The following is a 23,923-nucleotide window of genomic DNA, read 5'->3' on the forward strand; positions in this document are numbered from 1 at the left end:
GGTCAATATTGTAGCAGATTTAGCTGATGGAAGATTCAAAGTTCCAACCAAGAATGTCACCAAGTTCATAGATATTCCCATAACACATTCTTTCAGCTAGTTCAGTTCATGCATAGTAAAAAAAAGTATGCAAATTTAGAATTCAAATTATGACTCAAATTTCTTTGGATTGAAAAAGAAAAAAAAAGGGTGTACCTAAGATGAGCCCTGCTGCTAGCCATCCTCCCGGTTTTGACTTATCTGTCCGGTAGCCTCAAAAATCGAGCGCCGGAATGTCTTCAGAACCTTTTTTCTCACCGTGGTTTGCAGCAAGAACCTATCACAAGAAGTAGAAAGATGCAAAAAGATAGAAATTAAACCATCATGATTTTTTATGTTGTTTTTACTTGCTCAAAGTCTTTCGAATTTCTGCTTGATTTTCTTGCAGGGAGTGAATAGGGCATTTCCTTATGTGTCAAGCACTGAAGTTTATGACATTGTTGATGTTCAAACCCCAATTCTTTTCTGGTTGGTAAGTATATTCGAAAGTCTGCAATATTTCGCTGACAGATGTTGTAAGAGCATTTGTCATGAGTCATGACCTTATTTTGATTCTTGGATATTGATAAAAGCTGAAAACCTACAGGTTCATTCAAAAAATTTGACTCTAAAATTGAGCATTTGTCATCAGGTCACTTACTCAGTTACTCACTACCTAACCTTAATTCAATCTTTCCTTTAACACCAAAATTGAACTTTTTCATGAATTTGATTGGATCAATAATCAATCAATCTAAGATAGTTGTAAAGCACAAAAAACATGAGATCTATTTTAAGTCTTCAGAGTAATCATAAACTCCAAGAAAACTCACCAATACAGTAAATATAAAAAATAAAAGATAAAAAAAGAACAAGAAGAGCAGCAACATGCAAATAAGACCTTGAGAAAAAAGTTAATTACCTCAACTTTTTTCATCCAAGAAGTAGCCTTCTGAACTTGCTCACTCTCCCAGCCTTTGATGACAGCATCTTCTCTCTTGAATCTGTTGTTAATCTTTGCAATCCAGTTGTTCTGCCATGCTGATATCTTTGCATTAACCTCCTCCTTCTTCACCCTTTGCACTAAAACCTCTTCAACTACTTGACGATGATGATGATGATGTTGATGTTGATGTTGATGATGACCACTACTAGAACCTGCACCACCACTACTAGAATATAAACTCATGAACATTGGCTCAGAAAAAAGATTGATTTTAGTAAATAAAAAGCACCTTGGGTATCTGCAAGATCATTATATATTGGTTGAAGGTGTTGAACAAGTCCTCAAGTGTCTAATCCATTTTCATTTTGTTCCATTTTGTCTTTATCCAAATCTTCTTCACTAGAATTACGCCTATCACGGGAGGAGAAACTATCCTAAACACTAAGTGTATAACATCCTTTGGTCCTATTGTTAAGATCGCAATAATTAAAAATCAACTTTAAGCTTAATGAATGACGAATTGAGTTGTGACATCTTGTGTGGAGAGAGAGAGAATAGGTCCATATTTGGAACAAATGAGCATATTTAAAAATAGATAATTATCAAACAAAAATAGCAGATAGAGAAGTTCCAACAGCTTACGTGAAAATTTTTCACAGCTGTCGTCGGTAATATTGCATCTATTAAGATTCAAGTTTGACAAGAGAGGAAGATCTGGCAAGAAATAACAATGAAAATTAATCTATGATATATACTAATAAACATCATGGAAAACATTTTACAGCAACAGTACACTGACAAATCTACATCTCTGAAGTTTTAATATAGAGCTGAGCTAACTGGAGGGTTTATTCTTTGCTTGGACTATAGGGTGCAGAAGTATCATTTTGGAGGGTGATGCAGAGTTTTCCAGAGAGACAAGATCAAGAATTCACCCATACTCATAATGGCATCACTGCAGGATAACCTTAAATATGCTGGCTAGTTTATAGATTTAGTAGTTGTATAGTTGTATTATTTTTAGGAAAAATAATAAAGTGACCAATTTTCTAGATCAGCAACATAATAAGCATAAAAGTATATTGGTATGCGAAATCATGATCACACAGATTTAGATTTGTAAAATTATTTGCTCGTTCTTTCCCTGGCAATTGCACCAAAAATGGATGCACAGAACCATGGTCCAAACATAACTTCACAACTTCGCACAACTAACCAGCAAGTGCACTGGGTCGTCCAAGTAAAACCTTACATGAGTAAGGGTCGATCCCACGGAGATTGTTGGTATGAAGCAAGCTATGGTCACCTTGTAAATCTCAGTCAGGCGGATATCAAATAGCTTTGGAGTTTTCAAAAATAAATAATAAATAAATAGAAAATAAGGATAGAAATAATTATGTAATTCATTGGTGAGAATTTCAGATAAGCGTATAGAGATGCATTCGTTCCTCTGAATCTCTGCTTTCCTGCTGTCTTCATCCAATCAGTCTTACTCCTTTCTATGGCTGGCTTTGTGTAAAGACATCACCTTTGTCACTGGCTACTTTTTATCCTCTCTGGAAAATGGTCCGATGCGCTGTCACTGCATGGCTAATCGTCTGGAGGCATCACCGTGATCAATGGCTGCGTCCTATCCTCTCTGTGAAAATGGTCTGATGCGCTGTCCCTGCATGGCTAATCATCTGGAGGTTCTCGATCATACTGGAATAGGATTTACTATCCTTTTGCGTCTGTCACTACGCCTAGCACTCGCGAGTTTGAAGTTCGTCACAGTCATTCAATCCCAGAATCCTACTCGGAATACCACAGACAAGGTTTAGACTTTCCGGATTCTCATGAATGCCGCCATCAATCTAGCTTATACCACGAAGATTCTGATTAAGAGATCCAAGAGATACTCATTCAATCTAAGGTGGAACGGAAGTGGTTGTCAGGCACGCGTTCGTAGGGGAATGATGATGATTGTCACGTTCATCACATTCAGGTTGAAGTACGAATGAATATTATAGAAGTAGAATAAGTTGAATTGAATAGAAAAATAGTAGTACTTTGCATTAATCTTTGAGGAACAGCAGAGCTCCACACCTTAATCTATGGAGTGCAGAAACTCTACCGTTGAAAAATACATAAGTGAATATAGGGTAAGCATGGCCAAGTGGCCAGCCTCCCATGGAGGTCTAGAGATCTAAAAATGATCAAAAGATGTGTAATACAATAGTAAAAGGTCCTATTTATACTAAACTAGTTACTAGGGTTTACAGAAGTAAGTAATTGATGTATAAATCCACTTTCGGGGCCCACTTGGTGTGTGCTTAGGCTGAGCTTGAATGTTACACGTGTAGAGGCTCTTTCTGGAGTTGAACGCCAGGTTGTAACGTATTTCTGGCGTTCAAATCTAGTTTGTGACGTGTTTCTGGCGTTTAACTCCAGACAGCAGCGTATGACTGGCGTTCAACGCCCTTTTACGTCATCAAAACTCGGCCAAAGTATAGACTATTATATATTGCTAGAAATCCCTGGATGTCTACTTTTCAACGCAATTGAAAGCGCGCCATTTTGAGTTCTGTAGCTCCAAAAAATCCACTTTGAGTGTAGGGAGGTCAGAATCCAACAGCATCAGCAGTCCTTCTTCTACCTCTGAATCTGATTTTTGCTCAAGTCCCTCAATTTCAGCCAGAAAATACCTGAAATCACAGAAAAACACACAAACTCATAGTAAAGTCCAGAAATGTGAATTTAACATAAAAACTAATGAAAACATCCCTAAAAGTAACTAGATTCTACTAAAAACATACTAAAAACAATGCTAAAAAGCGTATAAATTATCCGCTCATCACAACACCAAACTTAAATTGTTGCTTGTCCCCAAGCAACTGAAAATCAAATAGGATAAAAAGAAGAGAATATACTATAAATTCCAAACTTTCAATGAAACATAGCTCCAATCAGATGAGCGGGACTTGTAGCTTTTTGCCTCTTGAATAGTTTTGGCATCTCGCTTTATTCATTGAAGTTCAGAATGATTGGCATCTATAGGAACTCAGAGTTCAGATAGTGTTATTGATTCTCCTAGTTCAGTATGATGATTCTTGAACACAGCTATTTTATGAGTCTTGGCCGTGGCCCTAAGCACTTTGTTTTCCAGTATTACCACCGGATACATAAATGCCACAGACACATAATTGGGTGAACCTTTTCAGATTGTGACTCAACTTTGCTAAAGTCCCCAATTAGAGGTGTCCAGGGTTCTTAAGCACACTCTTTTTTTGCTTTGGACCTTGACTTTAACCGCTCAGTCTCAAGTTTTCACTTGACACCTACACGCCACAAGCACATGGTTAGGGACAGCTTGGTTTAGCCACTTAGGCCAGGATTTTATTCCTTTAGGCCCTCCTATCCACTGATGCTCAAAGCCTTGGGATCCTTTTTATTACCCTTGCCTTTTGGTTTTAAGGGCTATTGGCTTTTTGCTCTTGCCTCTTGGTTTTAAGAGCTTTGGCTTTTTCTGCTTGCTTTTTCTTTTTTTTTTTCTATTTTTTTTTCGCTATTTTTTTTCTGCAAGCTTTGTTCTTTGCTGCTTTTTCTTGCTTCAAGAATCATTTTTATGATTTTTTAGATTATCAAATAACATGTCTCCTTATCATCATTCTTTTAAGAGCTAACATATTTAACATTCTTAAACAACAACTTCAAAAGACATATGCACTGTTCAAGCATTCATTCAGAAAACAAAAAGTATTGTCACCACATCAATATAATTATACTAAGTTTTATCATGTACTTCTTGTTCTTTTGAATTAAAACATTTTTCATTTAAGAGAGGTGATGGATTCATAGGACATTCATAACTTTAAGACATAGTTACTAAATACTAATGATCATGTAGTAAGACACAAACATAGATAAGCACTTAACATAGAGAAAACGAAAACAGAGAATGTAAGAACAAGGAATGAGTCCACCTTAGTGATGGTGGCGTTTCCTTCTTGAGGAACCAATGATGTCCTTGAGCTCTTCTATCTCTCTTCCTTGTTTTTGTTGCTCCTCCCTCATTGCTTGTTGATCTTCTCTTATTTCATGAAGGATGATGGAGTGCTCTTGATGTTCCACCCTTAGTTGTCCCATGTTGGAACTTAATTCTCCTAGGGAGGTGTTGATTTGCTCCCAATAGTTTTGTGGAGGAAAATGCATTTGAGGCATCTCCGGGATCTCATGGTGATGAGCTTCATGCGTCTCTTGAGATCCATGAATGGGCTCTCTTGCTTGCTCCATCCTTTTCTTAGTGATGGACTTCTCTTCCTCAATAGGAATGTCTCCTTCTATGAAAGCTCCAGCTGAGTAACATAGATGGCAAATAAGATGAGGAAAAGCTAGCCTTGCCCCAGGAGAGGGCTTTTTGGCTATTTTGTATAGTTCAAGGGAGATGACTTCATGAACTTCTACTTCCTCTCCAGTCATGATGCTATGAATCATGATGGCCCGATCCACAGTGACTTCAGATCGGTTGCTAGTGGGGATGATGGAGCGTTGGATGAACTCCAACCATCCTCTAGCTACAGGCTTGAGGTCCAGTCTTCTTAATTGAACCGGCTTGCCTTTTGAGTCAATCTTCCATTGAGCTCCTTCCACACATATGTCCATGAGGACTTGGTCCAACCTTTGATTAAAGTTGACCCTTCTTGTGTAGGGACGTGCATCTCCTTGCATCATAGGCAAGTTAAACGCCAACCTCACATTTTCCGGACTAAAATCTAAGTATTTCCCCCGAACCATTGTAACATAATTCTTTGGATTCGGGTTCTTACTTTGATCATGGTTCTTAGTGATCCATGCATTGGCATAGAACTCTTGAACCATTAGGATGCCGACTTGTTGGATGGGGTTTGTTAGAACTTCCCAACCTCTTCTTTGGATTTCATGTCGGATCTCCGGATACTCATTTCTCTTGAGCTTGAAAGGGACCTCGGGGATCACCTTCTTCTTGGCCACAACATCATAGAAGTGGTCTTGATGGGCTTTGGAGATGAACCTTTCCATCTCCCATGATTTGGAGGTGGAAGCTTTTATCTTCCCTTTCCCTTTTCTAGAGGATTCTCCGGTCTTGGGTGTCATCAATGGTAATGGAAAAACAAAAAGCTTATGCTTTTACCATACCAAACTTAGAATATTGCTCGCCCTCGAGCAAGAGAAGAAAGAGTAGATGAAGAAGAAGAAGAAAATATGGAAGAGAGGAGGGAGAGGTGTATTCGGCCAAGAGGGGTATAGAGGGGTGTGTTGTGTGAAAATGAGGAAGAATGGAGGGCTTTATATAGGGAAGAGAGGGGGGGTAAGGTTCGGCCATAAGGGTGGGTTTTGGGTGGGAAATTGATTTTGAATTTTGAAGGTAGGTGGAGTTTATGAGGTAGGTTTATGGGGAAGAGTGGATGGATGTGAGTGGTGAAGTGGTGATAGGAAAGAGAGATTGAGGTGATTGGTGAAGAGTTTTGGGGAAGAGTGTTTATTGGGAAGAGAGGATGAACATTGAGAAGAGGGAAGAGAGTGAGTGGTAGTAGGTGGGGATCCTGTGGGGTCCACAGATCCTGAGGTGTTCAAGGATTTACACCCTTGCACCAAATTAGGCATGCAAAATGCCCTTGCACATAATTCTGGGCGTTCAGTGCCAGATTGGTGCTTGTTCTGGGCGTTGAACGCCCATTTGTGGCCCATTTCTGGCGTTGAACGCCAGAACCATGCTTGTTCTGGGCGTTCAGCGCCAGCTCTTCTCCAGGGTGCATTTCTGGCATTCAGAGCCAGAACCATGCTCTGTTCTAGCGTTGAACGCCCAAAAGATGCTTCTTACTGGCGTTTAAACGCCAGTAAGGTCTTCCTCCAGGGTGTGATTTTTTTTCTGCTATTTTTGATTCTGTTTTTAATTTTTCTATTTTTTTCGTGACTCCACATGATCATGAACCTAATAAAACATAAAATAACAATAAAATTAGATAAATAAACATTGGGTTGCCTCCCAACAAGCGCTTCTTTAATGTCAATAGCTTGACAGTGGGCTCTCATGGAGCCTCACAGATGTGCAGAGCTTTGTTGAGACCTCCCAACACCAAACTTAGAGTTTGGATATGGGGGTTTGACACCAAACTTAGAGTTTGGTTGTGGCCTCCCAACACCAAACTTAGAGTTTGACTGTGGGGGCTTTGGTTGACTCTGCTTTGAGAGAAGCTTTTTATGCTTCCTCTCCATGGATGCAGAGAGAGATCCTTGAGTTGTAAACACAAGGTTGTCCTTATTTAATTGAAGGATCAATTCTCCTCTGTCCACATCAATCACAGCTCTTGCTGTGGCTAGGAAGGGTCTTCCTAAGATGATGGATTCATCCTCTTCCTTTCCACTATCCAAGATTATGAAATCAGCAGGGATGTAAAGGCCTTCAACCTTTACTAACACGTCCTCTTCTTGTCCATAAGCCTGTTTTCTGGAATTGTCTGCCATCTCTAGTGAGATATTAGCAGCTTGTACCTCGAAGATTCCCAGTTTCTCCATTATAGAGAGGGGCATGAAGTTTATTCCTGACCCAAGGTCACATAGAGCCTTCTCAAAGGTCATGGTGCCTATGGTGCAAGGTATTAGGAACTTTCCAGGATCCTGTTTCTTCTGAGGCAGTCTCAGTTGATCCAATGCATTTAGTTCATTGGTGAACAGGGGAGGTTCATCTCCCCAAGTCTCTTTACCAAATAAATTGGCATTCAACCTCATGATTGCACCAAGGAACTTGGCAACTTTCTCTTCAGTAACATCCTCATTCTCTTCTGAAGAGGAATACTCATCAGAGCTCATGAAGGGCGTAAGGAGGTTTAATGGAATCTCTATGGTCTCTAGATGAGTCTCAGAGTCCTTTGGTTCCTCAGAGGGAAACTCCTTATTGATCACTGAACGTCCCAAGAGGTCTTCCTCCTTGGGATTCACGTCCTCCCCTTCCTCTCTAGGTTCGGCCATGTTGACTATGTCAATGGCCTTGCACTCTCCTTTTGGATTTTCTTCTGTATTGCTTGGGAGAGCACTAGGAGGGATTTCAGTGATCCTTTTACTCAGCTGGCCCACTTGTGCTTCCAAATTTCTAATGGAAGACTTTGTTTCATTCATGAAACTCACAGTGGCCTTAGATAGATTAGAGACTAAGTTTGCTAAATTAGAGGTATTTTGTTCAGAGTTCTCTGTCTGTTGCTGAGTGGATGATGGAAAAGGCTTGCTATTGCTAAACATGTTTCTTCCACCATTATTAAAGCCTTGTTGAGGCTTTTGTTGATCCTTCCATGAAAAATTTGGGTGATTTCTCCATGAGGGGTTATAGGTGTTTTCATAAGGTTCACCTAAGTAATTTACCTCTGCTATTGCAGGGTTTTCAGGATCATAGGCTTCTTCTTCAGAAGGCACCTCTTGAGTACTGTTGGATGCAGCTTGCATTCCATTCAAACTCTGAGAAATCATATTGACTTGATGAGTCAATATTTTATTCTGAGCCAATATGGCATTCAGAGTATCAATTTTAAGAACTCCCTTCTTTATAGGCATCCCATTACTCACAGGATTCCTCTCAGAAGTGTACATGAATTGGTTATTAGCAACCATGTCAATGAGTTCTTGAGCTTCTGCAGGCGTTTTCTTTAGATGAATGGATCCACCTGCAGAAGTATCCAATGACATCTTAGCTAATTCAGATAGACCATCATAGAATATATCCAGGATGGTCCATTCTGAAACCATGTCAGAAGGACACTTTTTTGGTCAGTTCCTTGTATCTCTCTCAAGCTTCATAGAGGGATTCACCTTCTTTCTGTCTGAAGGTTTGAACATCCACTCTAAGCTTACTAAGCTTTTAAGGAGGAAAGAACTTGGCTAAGAAAGCCTTGACCAGCTTATCCCAAGAGTTCAGGCTATCTTTAGGTTGAGAGTCCAACCATACTCTAGCTCTGTCTCTTACAGCAAAAGGGAAAAGCATGAGCCTGTAGACTTCAGGATTTACTCCATTAGTCTTAACAGTATCACATATCTGCAAGAATTCAGTTAAGAACTGAAAAGGATCTTCAGATGGAAGTCCATAAAACTTGCAGTTTTGTTGCATCAGAAAAACTAGTTGAGGCTTAAGCTCAAAATTGTTTGCTCCAATGGTGGGAATGGAGATGCTTCTTCCATGTAAATTGAAATTAGGTGCAGTAAAATCACCAAGCATCTTCCTTGCATTATTATTATTTTCAGCTGCCATCTCCTCTTCTTGTTCGAAAATTTCTGAAAGGTGCTTGCTGGATTGTTGTAATTTAGCTTCTCTTAGTTTCCTCTTCAGAGTCCTTTCAGGTTCTGGATCTGCTTCAACAAGAATGTTCTTGTCCTTGCTTCTGCTCATATGAAAAAGAGGGAACAGAAAAATAATAATAGAGATCCTTTTTGCCCAAGTATAGAGGTTCCCTTAGGTGAGTGGAAGAAAAGAAGAGTAGAAGAAAAGAAGAAGAGAAAATCTGAACTCAGAGAAAGAGAGGGGGAAGTTTTCGAAAATAATTTTTTTTGAAAAAGAGTTAGTGATTTTCGAAAATTAGTTTTTGAAAGAGGTTAGTAATTTTCAAAAATTAAAATAATTAGTTAATAAAAAAAGAAATTTTGAAAAAGAGGGAAGGGATTTTCGAAAATTAGAGAGAGAGAGTTAGTTAGGTAGTTTTAAAAAAGATAAAAAACAAACAAAAAGTTAGTTAGTTAGTTGAAACAAATTTGAAAATCAATTTTGAAAAGATAAGAAGATAAGAAATTAGAAAGGATATTTTAAAATCAAATTTTTGAAAAAGATATGATTTTGAAAAAGATAAGATAAAACGATATTTTTGAAAAGATATGATTGAAATTAGTTTTGAAAAAGATTTGAATTTTAAAATCACAATTAATGACTTGATTCACAAGAAATCACAAGATAGGATTCTATAACTTAAAGTTTGAATCTTTCTTAACAAGTAAGTAACAAACTTGAAATTTTTTAATCAAAACATTAATTGATGATCTGATTTTCGAAAATTATGTGATGGAGATAAGGAAAAAGATTTTTGAAAATATTTTGAAAAAGAATTTTGAAATTTTCGAAAATAATAAAAAAATGGAAAAGATATGATTTTTGAAAAAGATTTTGAAAAAGATAAGATTTTTAAATTGAAAATTTGATTTGACTCATAAGAAACAACTAAATTTTAAAAATTTTTGAAAAAGTCAACTCAAATTTTCGAATTTATGAGAGAAAAGAGGGAAAGATATTTTTTTTATTTTTTGAATTTTTATGATGAGAGAGAAAAACAACAAAAATACTCAATGCATGAAAATTTTTGGATCAAAACAATGAATGCATGCAAGAATGCTATGAATGTCATGATGAACACCAAGAACACTTTGAATGTCAAGATGAACATCAAGAACATATTTTTGAAAACTTTTTGATGCAAAGAAAACATGCAAGACACCAAACTTAGAAATTTTTCATGTATAGACACTATGAATGCAAGAATGCATATGAAAAACAAGAAAAGATTCAAAACAAGAAAACATCAAGATCAAACAAGAAGATTTACCAAAAACAACTTGAAGATCATGAAGAACACTATGAATGCATGAATTTTTCGAAAAATGCAAAATGAATATGCAATTGACACCAAACTTATAACATGACACATGACTCAAACAAGAAACAAAAAAATATTTTTGATTTTTATGATTTTCTAAATTTTTTATGGATTTTTCGAAAATTAATGTGAAAAGGAAAAATAAGGATTCCAAAATTTTTAATATGAATTCCAGGAATCTTGCACTCTTAGTCTAAAGCTCCAATCTGAGGGTTAGACATGGCTTAATAGCCAGTCAAGCTTTAGAAGATACAAATCAGGTATACAACAGCTGAAACTTCATCTAACTTCATATACTTATAAGTGGAAGCCTTAGTCCAAGAAGACATGGCTTTACAGCCAGTCATGAAACACTAGAATTCATTCTTAAAAATTCTGAAGAAAAATATATTTTATTTTTTTTGAAAATATTTTTTTGGAAAAACGAAAAAGAAGAAAATATTTTTGAAAAATTTTTGAAAACTTTTTGAAAATAAAATAAGAAGAAAATTACCTAATTTGAGCAACAAGATGAACCGTCAGTTGTCCAAACTCGAACAATCCCCGGCAACGGCGCCAAAAACTTGGTATGCGAAATCGTGATCACACAGATTTAGATTTGTAAAATTATTTGTTCGTTCTTTCCCTGGCAATTGCGCCAAAAATGGATGCACAAAACCATGGTCCAAACATAACTTCACAACTTCGCACAACTAACCAGCAAGTGCACTGGGTCGTCCAAGTAATAAAACCTTACATGAGTAAGGGTCGATCCCACGAAGATTGTTGGTATGAAGCAAGCTATAGTCACCTTGTAAATCTCAGTCAGGCGGATATCAAATAGCTTTGGAGTTTTCGAAAATAAATAATAAATAAATAGAAAATAAGGATAGAAATACTTATGTAATTCATTGGTGAGAATTTCAGATAAGCGTATAGAGATGCATTCGTTCCTCTGAATCTCTGCTTTCCTACTGTCTTCATCCAATCAGTCTTACTCCTTTCTATGGCTGGCTTTGTGTAAAGACATCACCTTTGTCACTGGCTACTTTTTATCCTCTCTGGAAAATGGTCCGATGCGCTGTCACTGCATGGCTAATCATCTGGAGGCATCACCGTGATCAATGGCTGCGTCCTATCCTCTCTGTGAAAATGGTCCGATGCGCTGTCACTGCATGGCTAATCATCTGGAGGTTCTCGATCATACTGGAATAAGATTTACTATCCTTTTGCGTCTGTCACTACGCCCAGCACTCGCGAGTTTGAAGTTCGTCACAGTCATTCAATCCCAGAATCCTACTCGGAATACCACAGACAAGGTTTAGACTTTCCGGATTCTCATGAATGCCGCCATCAATCTAGCTTATACCACGAAGATTCTGATTAAGAGATCCAAGAGATACTCATTCAATCTAAGGTGGAACGGAAGTGGTTGTCAGGCACGCGTTCGTAGGGGAATGATGATGATTGTCACGTTCACCACATTCAGGTTGAAGTACGAATGAATATTATAGAAGCGGAATAAGTTGAATTGAATAGAAAAACAGTAGTACTTTGCATTAATCTTTGAGGAACAGCAGAGCTCCACACCTTAATCTATGGAGTGCAGAAACTCTACCGTTGAAAAATACATAAGTGAATATAGGGTAAGCATGGCCGAGTGGTCAGCCTCCCATGGAGGTCTAGAGATCTAAAAATGATCAAAAGATGTGTAATACAATAGTAAAATGTCCTATTTATACTAAACTAGTTACTAGGGTTTACAGAAGTAAGTAATTGATGTATAAATCCACTTTTGGGGCCCACTTGGTGTGTGCTTGGGCTGAGCTTGAATGTTACACATGCAGAGGCTCTTTCTAGAGTTGAACGCCAGGTTGTAATGTATTTCTGGCGTTCAAATCTGGTTTGTGACGTGTTTCTGGCGTTTAACTCCAGACAGCAGCGTAGGACTGGCGTTCAACGCCCTTTTACGTCATCAAAACTCGGCCAAAGTATGGACTATTATATATTGCTGGAAATTTCTGGATGTCTACTTTTCAACGCAATTGGAAGCGCGCCATTTTGAGTTCTGTAGCTCCAGAAAATCCACTTTGAGTGTAGGGAGGTCAGAATCCAACAGCATCAGCAGTCCTTCTTCTACCTCTGAATCTGATTTTTGCTCAAGTCCCTCAATTTCAGCCAAAAAATACCTGAAATCACAGAAAAACACCCAAACTCATAGTAAAGTCCAGAAATGTGAATTTAACATAAAAACTAATGAAAATATCCCTAAAAGTAACTAGATTATACTAAAAACATACTAAAAACAATGCCAAAAAGCATATAAATTATCCGCTCATCATATATCAAGCAATTAAACCTGCAAGAGAATCCAAGCATACATCTGTTACAAGGCACGCTTCAAAAGTTTAGTAAGGAAAGCCTTCACAATCCTGAAATGAACCAGTTTATCATCGAAAATTAATGAAGCATAGATAATTATAAGTCAGTGTTTTGTGATTAAAAGGATTACTGTAGAAGAAAAAGGTCAATGAAGAAACACATGGAGGAAGTTGTAAGTCTCCATTTTGACTTTGGAGAAGAATATCTTGTTATATCATACTTGATTGTACTAAATTTGCTTAGAATAAATTAAATCATAATGTGTATAGTTTGGTCTAAAGTATGGCAGCAAGCATTTTATATTCTCGTTGTCCCCACATCATAAATAATATAAATTAAAATGTAGGAGTTATATTATATATAATATAATATTACTTGTAGGAATTGTTGACTTTGATTTCAATTGTAAATTTTAATCAACCATGCATGATATTCAAATATCGGTGCTCACCATCAAGACCAACTCTTAAACCATTTTGCCTTCTCTTCAAGCATTGCTTCGTCAGGCTGAGGCACCGTAAAAGCTGGGATTTGATCTGGAGTGAGAAAAATAGAAAATATAGATTATAATTGATGGATTTAGAAAGAAAGGACAGATAGAGAATTAAAAAGGTATTTATATTCAAAACTAAGAGAAAATATTTTAATCTAAACATACTTTAAATATACCAGCCTTCTCACCAGCAATTTCTTCAAGAGTATTCCCTGTTAACAGAATCCAATAGAAATAAACTGAATGAAAAATATCATTGGCGTTGCAGCATCATGTTAGATATATTCTGACAATTCATGAATTTTATAAGGTATTATCAAGAATACAAAGATTGAAAACTAACCAAGAATATTCATGTGGTCATTTAGGACTTTATATACTGCATGTAAACATATTGCTGTCACCTAATGTCACCATATTGCTGAATTGAGAACATATAAAAAACAGAATTAATAATTTATATAGCACAAGTAATGGTAATTAAATAATCATGTATTGTTTTAATCTAAATATGTTTAACTTAAATTTCCAAAATCTGCATGTCTTGTTCCACATAATTTTTTTCCTAAACAGTGACACGCCACAATAGAATAGAGAAGATGGTGAATTAAGAGAACTAACAAGTTGTATAATGAAAGATATGAAAGAAACTATTAGGGTTCTAATTATTAGCCAAGCTAGACATATGATTGCTTTCCACCATTAAGGTTCTAATTATTAGGAAGATAAGCATAAAGGAGACATCTTAAAGTTTGTCAATCTAGTATCAGTACTGAAAGATAAATGAACCTTACAAGGGATGTGTCTATATAATATCCACTAAAGAAAAAAGCTTGTATTTACAAGGGACTAATTAAGGTTATGAACTACTAAACAAATATACTATATATACTGCATTATTTTATATGGTCCATGTATATTAAGACAATGGTTATCACTCACCATAACCCACCTTATCAGAAAACAAGTGAAACAAATAGCTATGATAGATTCAAACTGCAATATAATGTCACAACTAAATTGATATGAAAAAATTCTTCTGAGATTTACTTATTAAATGAGTAATTTATATATGACAAATTAAGACTCAAGTCAAAATTTGTTGTGATTTAAGAAATAATTACAAGTATTTAAATGAGACAAGTATTCAAATAAGACAATGCAGAAACCTCACATTCCTCCATATAGCAAGAAGCCTAATGCAGCCATAAATGACACAACTGAGGAAAAGAAAAATCTCACTTTAGAAATTGTATATGCATAAACCAACCAACCATTCATACAGAAAGCTAACCTGCAATAAATATCTTTTCGATGAATATCACAAGTGTTGTCATCTATCCGAACGTATATCCAAATACAAACCTGAACAGATAGTCATATTTTAGTATACATTCCTTTCAGCTCAAAAACTGTAAAAGTATTTTACTAGCTTCACATAATTATGCAGAAAATACTTGATAACAATAGAATGAGATAGGTACCTACCTGAATAAAATACAAAGCACCATTTATTGAAATATAAACTATATGACACATAAAATAGTTATAAAAAAGTAGTTAACGTAGCTGAAAGTAGAGTTTAAAACACATAAATCATCTCAACCTTTTAGTGCATTTGGAGGGAAGGAAATTGGCTCCGATAAAGTAGAACAGTTGTTGGATTTCGGACCACAAATTAATGGATTTCCGACAATCCTGAAAGTAAATAATCAATCAAGAAATGAGTACACTATTTTTTTTGTTAACTTGAATACATAGCTAAAGTCAACATTTAACTAGAAACGCTAAATGATCTTACTTTAATGTTCTTGCTGGTATTCTTGGCAAGGAACCACTCAGATTATTGTAGGAGAAGTTTCTACATATATTTTTCAATTCATTACAGTTAGTATTCAATTTTATACCTAGAAATCATTAGTTTTATAAGGAAAAGATAACATTAATGCCAAGGTAACAAAGACCTACACAAGTGTTAAACCTTCTATGTTGCTTAAAGACTGAGGACACGGTCCTGTAAGGCTATTATTATTCAACCGTCTAGCACCAACAAGAACACATTAAATGGAGTAAGAAACCAAATTTCATAAGTCCAAATAGAAATAAGTATCAAACACAACACTTTGAACAGTTAGAATCTGTAATATAAGTAACTTACAAATAATTCAGGTTCTTGAGGCCTCCCAAAGAATTCGGTATCTCGCCACTAAAATTGTTATTGGAGAGATAAAGTGTCTGAAGCTTTTCTAGGCTTCCAATTGCTGTAGGCTAATGAAAATCCAGACAACTTACACAGATTGTAAGTTAGTAAGCTTTCCAACCCAAGGAGATAGAGTACCAGACAAGTTCTGACTAGGCATTCCCTTGATATGAAAAGAAAAGATCTTTAGAAGAAAGAAAAAATAATTCAAACTACTCAAATTTGTTTGGTTCATTTTCTTATATAAATATCTTGAAACTTGTTTGCTACTTTCATAAAACACTTCAAAATCTAAACTTACAATACTAAAACAGAGCCATCAAGGTTACAAGTAATCATCCTCCAACTGCAAGGATCAACAGAATTACTATCCTAATTCTCCAGGACATTGTGGGATCATTCAATTCATTCTTTATCGCCATCAAAGCTAGAACTGTTCAGTGAAGAAACGGAAAGAAGGGTAAGAACTAAAACCTCCCATCAATTAATTCACTTGAGAATATGCCACTATGTAACAGGTAATTAGGAAGTACTTAAGAGTTAAGATTCTCAAGGCAAAAAAGAAAAAGAAATAACAAGTCAGAGAATAGCATCATCATCAATTTTTCAGCTATCATTCCTAGTAATTTCCAGCATAATTAACTTGACCAAAGATCAAAATGAAAAAGGGAAGCGGGGAAGAAAATTAAAGAAAAGGTTAACCTTCATAGTTTATGCCAGAAGGAGAAAGAACAGCAGCAGAAATCTCCATCATCAACAGAAGAAGTGAACATAACAGCCATGAAACCAATCTGCTTTGTTCCATGCTGTATTCTCAATTCAGTAACAATGCCTTCCTCCACACACAACAAAAAAAACCACACAGATTACAAATTTTTTAACTATATGGACTTATTTGAAAATTGGTTACTATCCAAACCAAATATTATTCTATCGTATATATGCAGAAGGATTTAAGTAGAGACAAGCTTGCCTTGGTTAGCTTTATCATCAGTAACAAAATTTGCCTTTCTTCTGATGGCTTTATCACCAATAGAAAAATTGAAGGTGATTCATTAGTAAGACATATGGAATAGAAGAATTGCAGCTAACAAAGCTCTAAGCAGATCTCAAAGTTCAACCCTTGTAAAGCATAATCCATAATCGTATTCTCTTAGAAGGATCACTATCACACTGCAGCAAGAAGCAGTAGCAAAAGAAAAAAGATAGTGCAGTGAAAGAGGAAACACCAAAAATTGAAAAACCATGAGAAAAAAAGTTTCAACAAAAAATTTTAAATCAAACTAATTACTAAAATCAGAAAAAACAAATCTAACTAAACCTAATCTAATCAAAACCTAAAAATCCACTAATCAGAAAACAAATCTAACTAAACTAATTACTAAAATCAAACTAACTAAAAAAATTAATTGAACTTAACAGAAATTAAAAGAATTTTGAAACCAAAACCTGGAAGCATTGACTGGAGGAGATGATGGCTGCGGCGCTGAGAAAATATGCGAACCAGAACTGAGTGGGGATAAAAGGAGAGAGAGGCGCGGCGGTGGTGAGGACAGACGCTGCTACAGGTGGCACCAGCGTGCTGGAGCTCACCTGAGACGAAGAGAATAGGAGCTTGAGCTTGATTTGTTCTGCGAACGAGAAAGAACGAGAGAGACAGGGGCTGTGTTCCACTGGTTCAGTGTTTAAAAGAGAGAAGAAGAAGGAGAAGGTAGCTGCGGTGGTTAGGGTGGCGGCGGTGGCATTGTGAGTGAGGAAAGGAGAAGAAGAAGCTCGTGCGACGGAGAAGCTCGTTGAAGGAGAGAGGAACAACTCGTTTGATCTGTGATTTTTTGTGCGTGAAAGGAGCTCCATAGGGTGGGGGTGAAGTTAGGTTTAAATTAAAATTTTCCGACGAAAAATTTTAAATTACAGACGAATTTTCTATCTGTAATAATTTAATAAAATGCAGTATTTTTTTCTATTTAATTACAGACGGATTTTCCGTCTGTAACCATTTCCCACAAAAAAAATTAATTTTTGCGACAGAATTATCGACAGATTCTTTTTTTCGTCTGTAATTTATGCTAATTCATTTTTTTGTTTTTTGACAAAAAATTCCTCTGAAATTCTGTCTGTATTTCTGTGGGATAAAATTCGTCGGAAATATCCGTCTGTAATAACTAGTTTTCTAATAGTGATAAGTGTAGATGCACAAAATATAAAGAGCTAAACATTATTAAAATGCATCTGTGGGAAAAAGAGGTTTATGCTAAATTATTGGATTTGGATAGAATATGGAGAGATTGACAACATAGAGATTAATCACATAGGATTAATTAGAGTGGATAATAACATAATTTAAGTGATATTAGATCTTATTTAATAGACATCTATTTATGCAAAAAAAAAAATTATTTTGTGTTTTATGTAAAATAGAAAAAGTAGTTGGACCATACATCAACCTACCAGAAAATTTTTAAGAAAACTTACACACTTAAAAATGACAAATCTAAATGGGTGGACAAACGCTCTCAAAATACTCATGTGAGATATAATATAAATATTAAATTATTAATTAATTAAATGTTATATAATGTATATATGTTACCTTGGATTCTGAAGAAATTTTTAGACACCTACCACCTTACTACGTCCCTGCTGATCTCAATAATCTCATATTTATTAACTGATTATTAATAATATCCATCTATCAAATCAAGTCAAGTACGAACAACATATTATAAACTTATTATAAACTAATGATTATGGATCTCACACAATTAGTGGATTGATTTGAGTGGAGAGCAAGAAGTGAAAAAAAAAATAGTAAAAGAATATTAATTAAATGAGTGGAGAGATAATTGACATCAAAGAAAGAGAAGGTAATTGATTTCGTATCCCATAATAAAACCTATCTTCTTCTGAATTTGATGTAATTTTTTTTTTCCAGCAAATTGTATTTGATATATGCATAGAAATATACATGTTTATGGTTTATCTCATTACTAAATCTAAAGTGATAATAGAAATATTTAAATAATTTTTTAGTAGATATAATAGAATTTGTTTAGTTTAATCATTTCATCTCTCATTCAATAAATATTTTTAGATTGAAATCATCAAGTCAAAATTACCATATTATTGTGAAATAATATACTATATTGTTTGAAACTTAATTTATATAATTGATATAATCATTGTGCAACAGGAGAAGTTTATAAAAAAGTTGGCAGAAATTCCGGCCCAACATGCCGAGACTCGAGCACAGGAAATGGAGCTACTACTGTAAGATCCCAAATTTTTAAAAATTATTAATAAATTATTTATGATCTATTATATTTATTTAAGATTATATTTTTAGAAATTTTACATATAAGTTGAGTAATTTTTTATTTATTTTTAGAGTTCTTATAATTGAAAAATAGTGAATATTTTTATATGCCTTAATTTTAAATATTTAGATTTTTAACCTTATTTTATAAATAAAAGAGAATTAATCTAGTTATCATCAATTTTCATTGAATTAGTATTTATTCGAAAATAGATTTCAAGTTGATAATAATATGGTATTTCAAAGATGATTATTACATATTTAATTTGAATTTAAATTATTACTCTATACTTTATTTTTATTAAAAACTACTACCTTATCTTAATCTCTAAAATTCTCAATTTCATTACATAACACAAATCCTAATTTACCTTCATTAACCTAAACCTTAACCCACTCACCTCTACCACCCCCACACCCCACACCCTACACGGACACAAACACACAAAACACACACACACACAAAAACCAAAAAAACACACACACACACAGTTCCTGTAAGGAAAGAAAGAAAGAAAAGAAAAGAAAGAAGAAAGAAGGGGAAGGGAGAAGAAGGAGATCCGAGAAAGGGAGGGAGTGCCGGTGGAAAGGGAAGACGCGCCGGTGCTGGTGGGTCGTGCCACCGCTGTCGCTGCGCCCTACCTAGTTGACGCCGCCGCTGCTGTCTGCGAGGTCGTCTCCGTCACGGATCAGAACTGAGGTGAGAGAGAGAGACTGACGGGAGGGCGTGCGCGCAAGAAGGGGGAAGGCATCACGAGGAGCGTCGCACCGCCGCTGCTGTCCGTGCCGTCGCCGTCGCTGTTGGTCCACCTTGGAGTCGCCGTTGAAGTTGAGCCGCGGAGAGAGAGAGGGTTCGAGAGTGAGAGAGGGCTGCGGGCCTGGAACCGCCGCGTCCAGCCGTCGCCGCTTGCTTCGTCACCGCTCCTAGAGGTGGGTGGCTAAACCTCTGCCGCCTGAGCTCCACGTCACCTCTGCCGCCTAAAACCCCGCTGCCATCGCCAGAAAACACTGCCGGTAAGGTTTTAAGTATTGGGTCTTTCGAGTTCTGGAAATGTTACAATTACTCCATGTTGGTTTCAGTTGCTGTCGCCAGAATCCGGTCGCCGTTGTCGCATGAGGTTGCTGCCGGGGCCATTGCCAAACCGGTTCAGAGACCGCCGCTACTTCGTTTTCGTATTACAGTAAGTATTTCTGTTTTGGAGACCAGTGTTAGTGTTTTGTTACGTGTATTAAAGTCTTTGTGACATTGATGCTTTTAGGAATTAGAAATCGAGTTTGCATGTTGCGTTTGGGGCTGTTCTGTTATTGAGAAAGCAAGCGGAGCTGAAGTTTCGGTTGCCGTTGATTTCGGGCTGAGCGAAAAGAGTTCAATCGACACATTTGGGTTATGGTTTTGCTTATCGAGGTAGGGGCTTTTTTCAAAAACTAAACTTTATATTTCGGAGTTGCTATATATAGATTTTGATGTGAAAAATGTGCTTTTAGTGATTGTATAAGTCTTATGTATTGTTTGGTTGTCTTGGATGGATATGAATGCTTGTTTGACCGGATTGTTGTTGGGTCTTGTGAAATAGACTGTTTTTGAAATGTTTCTTTAAAGTTATTTCTTCTAAAGTTTTTTAATGGAGTTTAATCCATTGGAGATTGATTTGAGTTTGAGTTGGTTTTCTAGAAATATGAAAATGGTATGCACTTTTGGATTCAGCTTGATTGTGAACTGATTTGGTTTTGAACCCGTTAAAGAAGGTTGCGAAATAGTTTGGTTGGGACCCAAAAAGAATGGCAAAATCCAAGTTTTAGGGGAGATGCTGCCGAATTTTTATGAAATTTAAGATTTTTTTTAAAATGTGATTTAGAAAAGGAATGAGTTTGAGAAGTTCTATTATTTGGTTCTTGATTTATTAAGAAATAGGTGTTTCGAGTTTAATTTATTTAAGAAAAGTTTATGTTTTAAGATTGATTTAAATATGAAAGAACCTATGTTTTGAAGTTTGATTAATTAAAGAAGTACCTTTGGAGAAGTTATAGTGGACTTTTAAAAGAAATTGAACTTTGATTAATTAAATTCGTTTTGCTTTCGAAGTATTCTTTAAATTTTGATTTAGCAAGACTAAACACTTCCAAGTCTTGGAAAGGTTTCCGATTTAAGAATAAAATGGAATTGGCTTTTGGGCTTAAATAATTTTGGTTTTGAAAGTGGTTCAGAACTTTTCGCGTACATGCCTTGGTTTTGGTTTTAAATATTTATTTTGATCGATTTCAATTCAAGTAACTATGATTTCAAGTATTTCTAAAAATATTTAAGAAATGAGGTAGTTTATTCTTTCCTAAAGTCATGATACCTTGTTATGGATTTTAATTAATAGCTTTTGATTTCAAAGTGATGGAGCGAATGGTTTGAAAATGAATGATTTTAAGTCTTTTAGAAGAGATTTTGAATTTGACTTGGTTTTGAAGTTGCTTGGAAGTTTTGAAAAGAAGATTTACTTGAGAAAAGTGGTTCTTGGCAAGATGTGAACTGAATACGTTTGTGATTTGAAAGTAAGTGAGCCAAGAATGACTATTGTAATGAGATTTTGAGTTTGATTGACTGTGGATATTGCTAAGAATATGATGAGGTTTTTTTTTGCCTGGCAAGGATGGTGGTATAATCCTGCTTGCTCAGTGCGTAAACCGTTATGCAGGGATGGTGGTTTTATCCCGCCTGCAGTAAGGATGGTGGTTTTATCCCGCTCAAGTATTGATAAATTGTTGGCAAGGAAGGTGGTTTAATCCCGCTTGCGTGTTCCAAGCAAGGATGGTGTTTAATCCCGCTTGTTTATGGAACCTACGGATAAGGATGGTGGTGTAATCCCACTTATCCGAGTCGGGTCTGGCAACATAACCGACACGTGAGCTCATGGTCAATAGGACAGGCATGCATCATATGCATTTATATGACATTGTTTAGGTGCGCATATTGTAATTGGTTTGCGTATGCGAATAATTATATTTAATTGCTCTACTTGATGTAACTGCTTGATTGTGTTTGAACCTTCTTACTTGTGTTTGTGACTGAAAATTGGTTGGATTGTGGTGAGTTGGATGTTGATTGAGTTGTTTGGGCCTGAAGTCGTGATTGATTATGTGATGGGCCGGAGGCCGTGATTAGTTTGAGTTTTTGGTTTAGTAAAGTATGAAAAATCAAACTGGTTCAGTATAGATGTAATGAACCTATACTTGGAACAGCGTGGTCATTCATACTGTCTAGGAAAAACTTTTAAGTTTTGATACAAATGGTTTTGGGTATTTAAGAATAAACGGATTTCTCTTCTAAAAAGGATTTCAGATCTTTAAATGTAAACCTTTGGTTTTTGAAATGATACATAAGGCGAACAACGGTCACTGTACTCGGAAAACAGATTTATTTCATGTATCTTATTATAGCCATTCTATAACCTTATAGTGAGAACCCTTTCGAGGACAATGTTCTCACTCCCTTACAAGTCTTTTGATTTTTTAGGTCCTGGACGACGAAGTTTGGAAGAGCTTATATTTTCTGTTTAATCGATGTTTTATGTTGTATTAGTTACTTTTTTCCTCACCTTTACTTTTACAAGTTTTTATAAGAGGGATAGGACTTTGATTATGTAATGCTTGTAAATTAGTAATATGTATATATATATATATTCTTTATGAGTATTGTAGTTTTTATTTTAAATACGGATGTATGTCTTGAAAGTTTGATTTAAGTTTTTTTTAAACAGGCTCATATTTCAGTATTAAATATTTTAAGAGTCGTCGTAATACCCGAGCTATCAGAGTGACGCATCCGGAAGCGCGACATTTTGATAGTTATGGTATTACAACCACCAATTGATGAAGACTTGATTTGGGAGGAAGTGTGTGGTAGATAAAAGAAGAATCGAGTTTACGAAAAAGGGACATTCTTTTCTAGTTCTATCAAGTCTAGAACCACTTCTGCCAATTCTGTATCTCGAAGAGCATCTAGAAATCAAAATTTCACTTCTGATTTGTGAGAACAGATTCATAATCTCAATGAAGAACTTTTTCAGCGTGTTACTCAACAAACAAATGAGCGTATTAGTAAGTTGTTTGATACATGCTTGGCTCCTTTGGATAAGACTCAAAATAAGTTAGAAAAGTTAGAACAGGCAATTGGAAAGGTCAAGAAGGAAAAGATGAAACAGAAGAGATGGAATGAGGCTTATGTTAGCTATTACGAGAAGGTTAGAACATCAAGTAGTTCCAGTGTTGTTCCACTACCACTGCCACCGCCGCCACCCTCAATCTCTTCGAGTGAGGACTACGATAATGATGAGGATGAAGATGACACTAAAGACTATAGCTGGTAGTTTTAGTATGGTTGAACAATATACTGAGAATTATAGCTGATGTATCAATACACTTCGTTTATGTTTTGAATTATATTGACTTGCTTGTTTATAATACTTTTCTTTTAGTTTGATAATACGATGAATTTGTTAATTTTTTGAAATATTATAAATATTCGAATACAAATTTGATAAAATTTGTATTTATTAATTTTATATTTATTTTGTATGAAAACATATTTATTTTGCAATAGAAAAATCTAAAAAAAAAATTCTATTTTACCTTACAGACGGATTTTCAGTCTGTATTCAGAGTTTGGAATGATTTTCCAAGGTTCCAATTACCGACGAAAAATCTGTCAAAAAATCTGTCTCTAATTACCGACGAAAAATCCTTCAGAATATCTGTCTCTAAATACCGACGGAAAATCCATCGAAAAATCTGTCTCTAATTACCGACGAAAAATCCATCGAAAAGTTTGACGTTCCAGGGAAATGGAGGAGAGAATTTACCAAGAAAAAATCTATCAATAACTGGTAAAAATATGTCGGTAAATTACCGATGAGACTTTTACTGAAGGACAAAATCTGTCGGTAACCGAAAATTTGTCGGT

The 23,923-nt window shown here is 35.7% G+C and overlaps 2 protein-coding genes and 1 non-coding gene across 12 annotated transcripts; 2 read left to right on the top strand and 1 right to left on the bottom strand.

Annotated features, from left to right (window-relative positions):
- Positions 1 to 8,712: 8,712 nt before the first annotated feature.
- LOC148569283 (small nucleolar RNA R71) lies at positions 8,713 to 8,822 on the top strand. The gene has a single exon (XR_015881761.1). It is a non-coding gene; the product is annotated as a small nucleolar RNA R71 (small nucleolar RNA).
- Positions 8,823 to 12,118: 3,296 nt separating this feature from the next.
- Positions 12,119 to 15,897, bottom strand: LOC107635003 (uncharacterized). Its single transcript, XM_088485644.1, has 11 exons — positions 15,755 to 15,897; positions 15,621 to 15,668; positions 15,431 to 15,502; positions 15,264 to 15,323; positions 15,069 to 15,160; positions 14,637 to 14,682; positions 13,806 to 13,883; positions 13,628 to 13,674; positions 13,421 to 13,505; positions 12,947 to 13,019; positions 12,119 to 12,776 (listed from the first exon to the last, which is right to left on the bottom strand). Exons 1-7 carry the CDS (start codon positions 15,895 to 15,897, stop codon positions 13,835 to 13,837), a joined length of 510 nt encoding a protein of 169 aa, XP_088341770.1. The 3' UTR covers positions 12,119 to 12,776; positions 12,947 to 13,019; positions 13,421 to 13,505; positions 13,628 to 13,674; positions 13,806 to 13,834.
- A 3,475-nt stretch (positions 15,898 to 19,372) lies between these two features.
- Positions 19,373 to 23,473, top strand: LOC110271249 (uncharacterized). 10 transcript variants are annotated; one of them, XR_015881201.1, is made up of 5 exons: positions 19,375 to 19,989; positions 20,056 to 20,156; positions 20,235 to 20,380; positions 21,660 to 21,925; positions 22,722 to 23,473. XR_015881201.1 is itself a non-coding variant. In XM_088485575.1 (3 exons), the coding sequence occupies exons 1-3, from the start codon at positions 20,043 to 20,045 to the stop codon at positions 21,745 to 21,747; spliced, it is 348 nt and encodes a 115-aa protein (XP_088341701.1). In that variant the 5' UTR covers positions 19,373 to 20,042; the 3' UTR covers positions 21,748 to 22,054. The 10 variants fall into 10 exon arrangements, 2 of the variants coding, with proteins under 2 accessions (XP_088341701.1, XP_088341702.1); XR_015881198.1 differs by having other exon boundaries at positions 19,379 to 19,989; positions 21,614 to 21,925; XR_015881195.1 differs by having other exon boundaries at positions 19,373 to 20,156.
- The last annotated feature ends 450 nt before the right edge of the window (positions 23,474 to 23,923 follow it).

The sequence above is a fragment of the Arachis ipaensis genome, chromosome B4, assembly GCF_059453495.1.
Source record: "Arachis ipaensis isolate K30076 ecotype BB chromosome B4, ASM5945349v1, whole genome shotgun sequence".
Classification (NCBI taxonomy): Eukaryota; Viridiplantae; Streptophyta; class Magnoliopsida; order Fabales; family Fabaceae; genus Arachis; species Arachis ipaensis.

What these genes read in the sequence shown, in the direction of transcription:
- LOC107635003 (XM_088485644.1), bottom strand. Translation starts at nt 15,897, where the DNA reads ATGAACCAAACAAATTTGAGTAGTTTGAATTATTTTTTCTTTCTTCTA. An exon ending in CTTACTAACTTACAATCTGT is followed by an intron (nt 15,669 to 15,754) that starts GTAAGTTGTCTG and finishes TAACAATTTTAG; the next exon opens with TGGCGAGATACCGAATTCTT. An exon ending in CCCTCCAAATGCACTAAAAG is followed by an intron (nt 14,683 to 15,068) that starts GTTGAGATGATT and finishes TCTTTTCCTCAG; the next exon opens with TTGTGTCATTTATGGCTGCA.
- LOC110271249 (XM_088485575.1), top strand. Translation starts at nt 20,043, where the DNA reads ATGTTGGTTTCAGTTGCTGTCGCCAGAATCCGGTCGCCGTTGTCGCAT. An exon ending in TACTTCGTTTTCGTATTACA is followed by an intron (nt 20,157 to 20,234) that starts GTAAGTATTTCT and finishes TGATGCTTTTAG; the next exon opens with GAATTAGAAATCGAGTTTGC. An exon ending in TTATGGTTTTGCTTATCGAG is followed by an intron (nt 20,381 to 21,659) that starts GTAGGGGCTTTT and finishes ACCGTTATGCAG; the next exon opens with GGATGGTGGTTTTATCCCGC.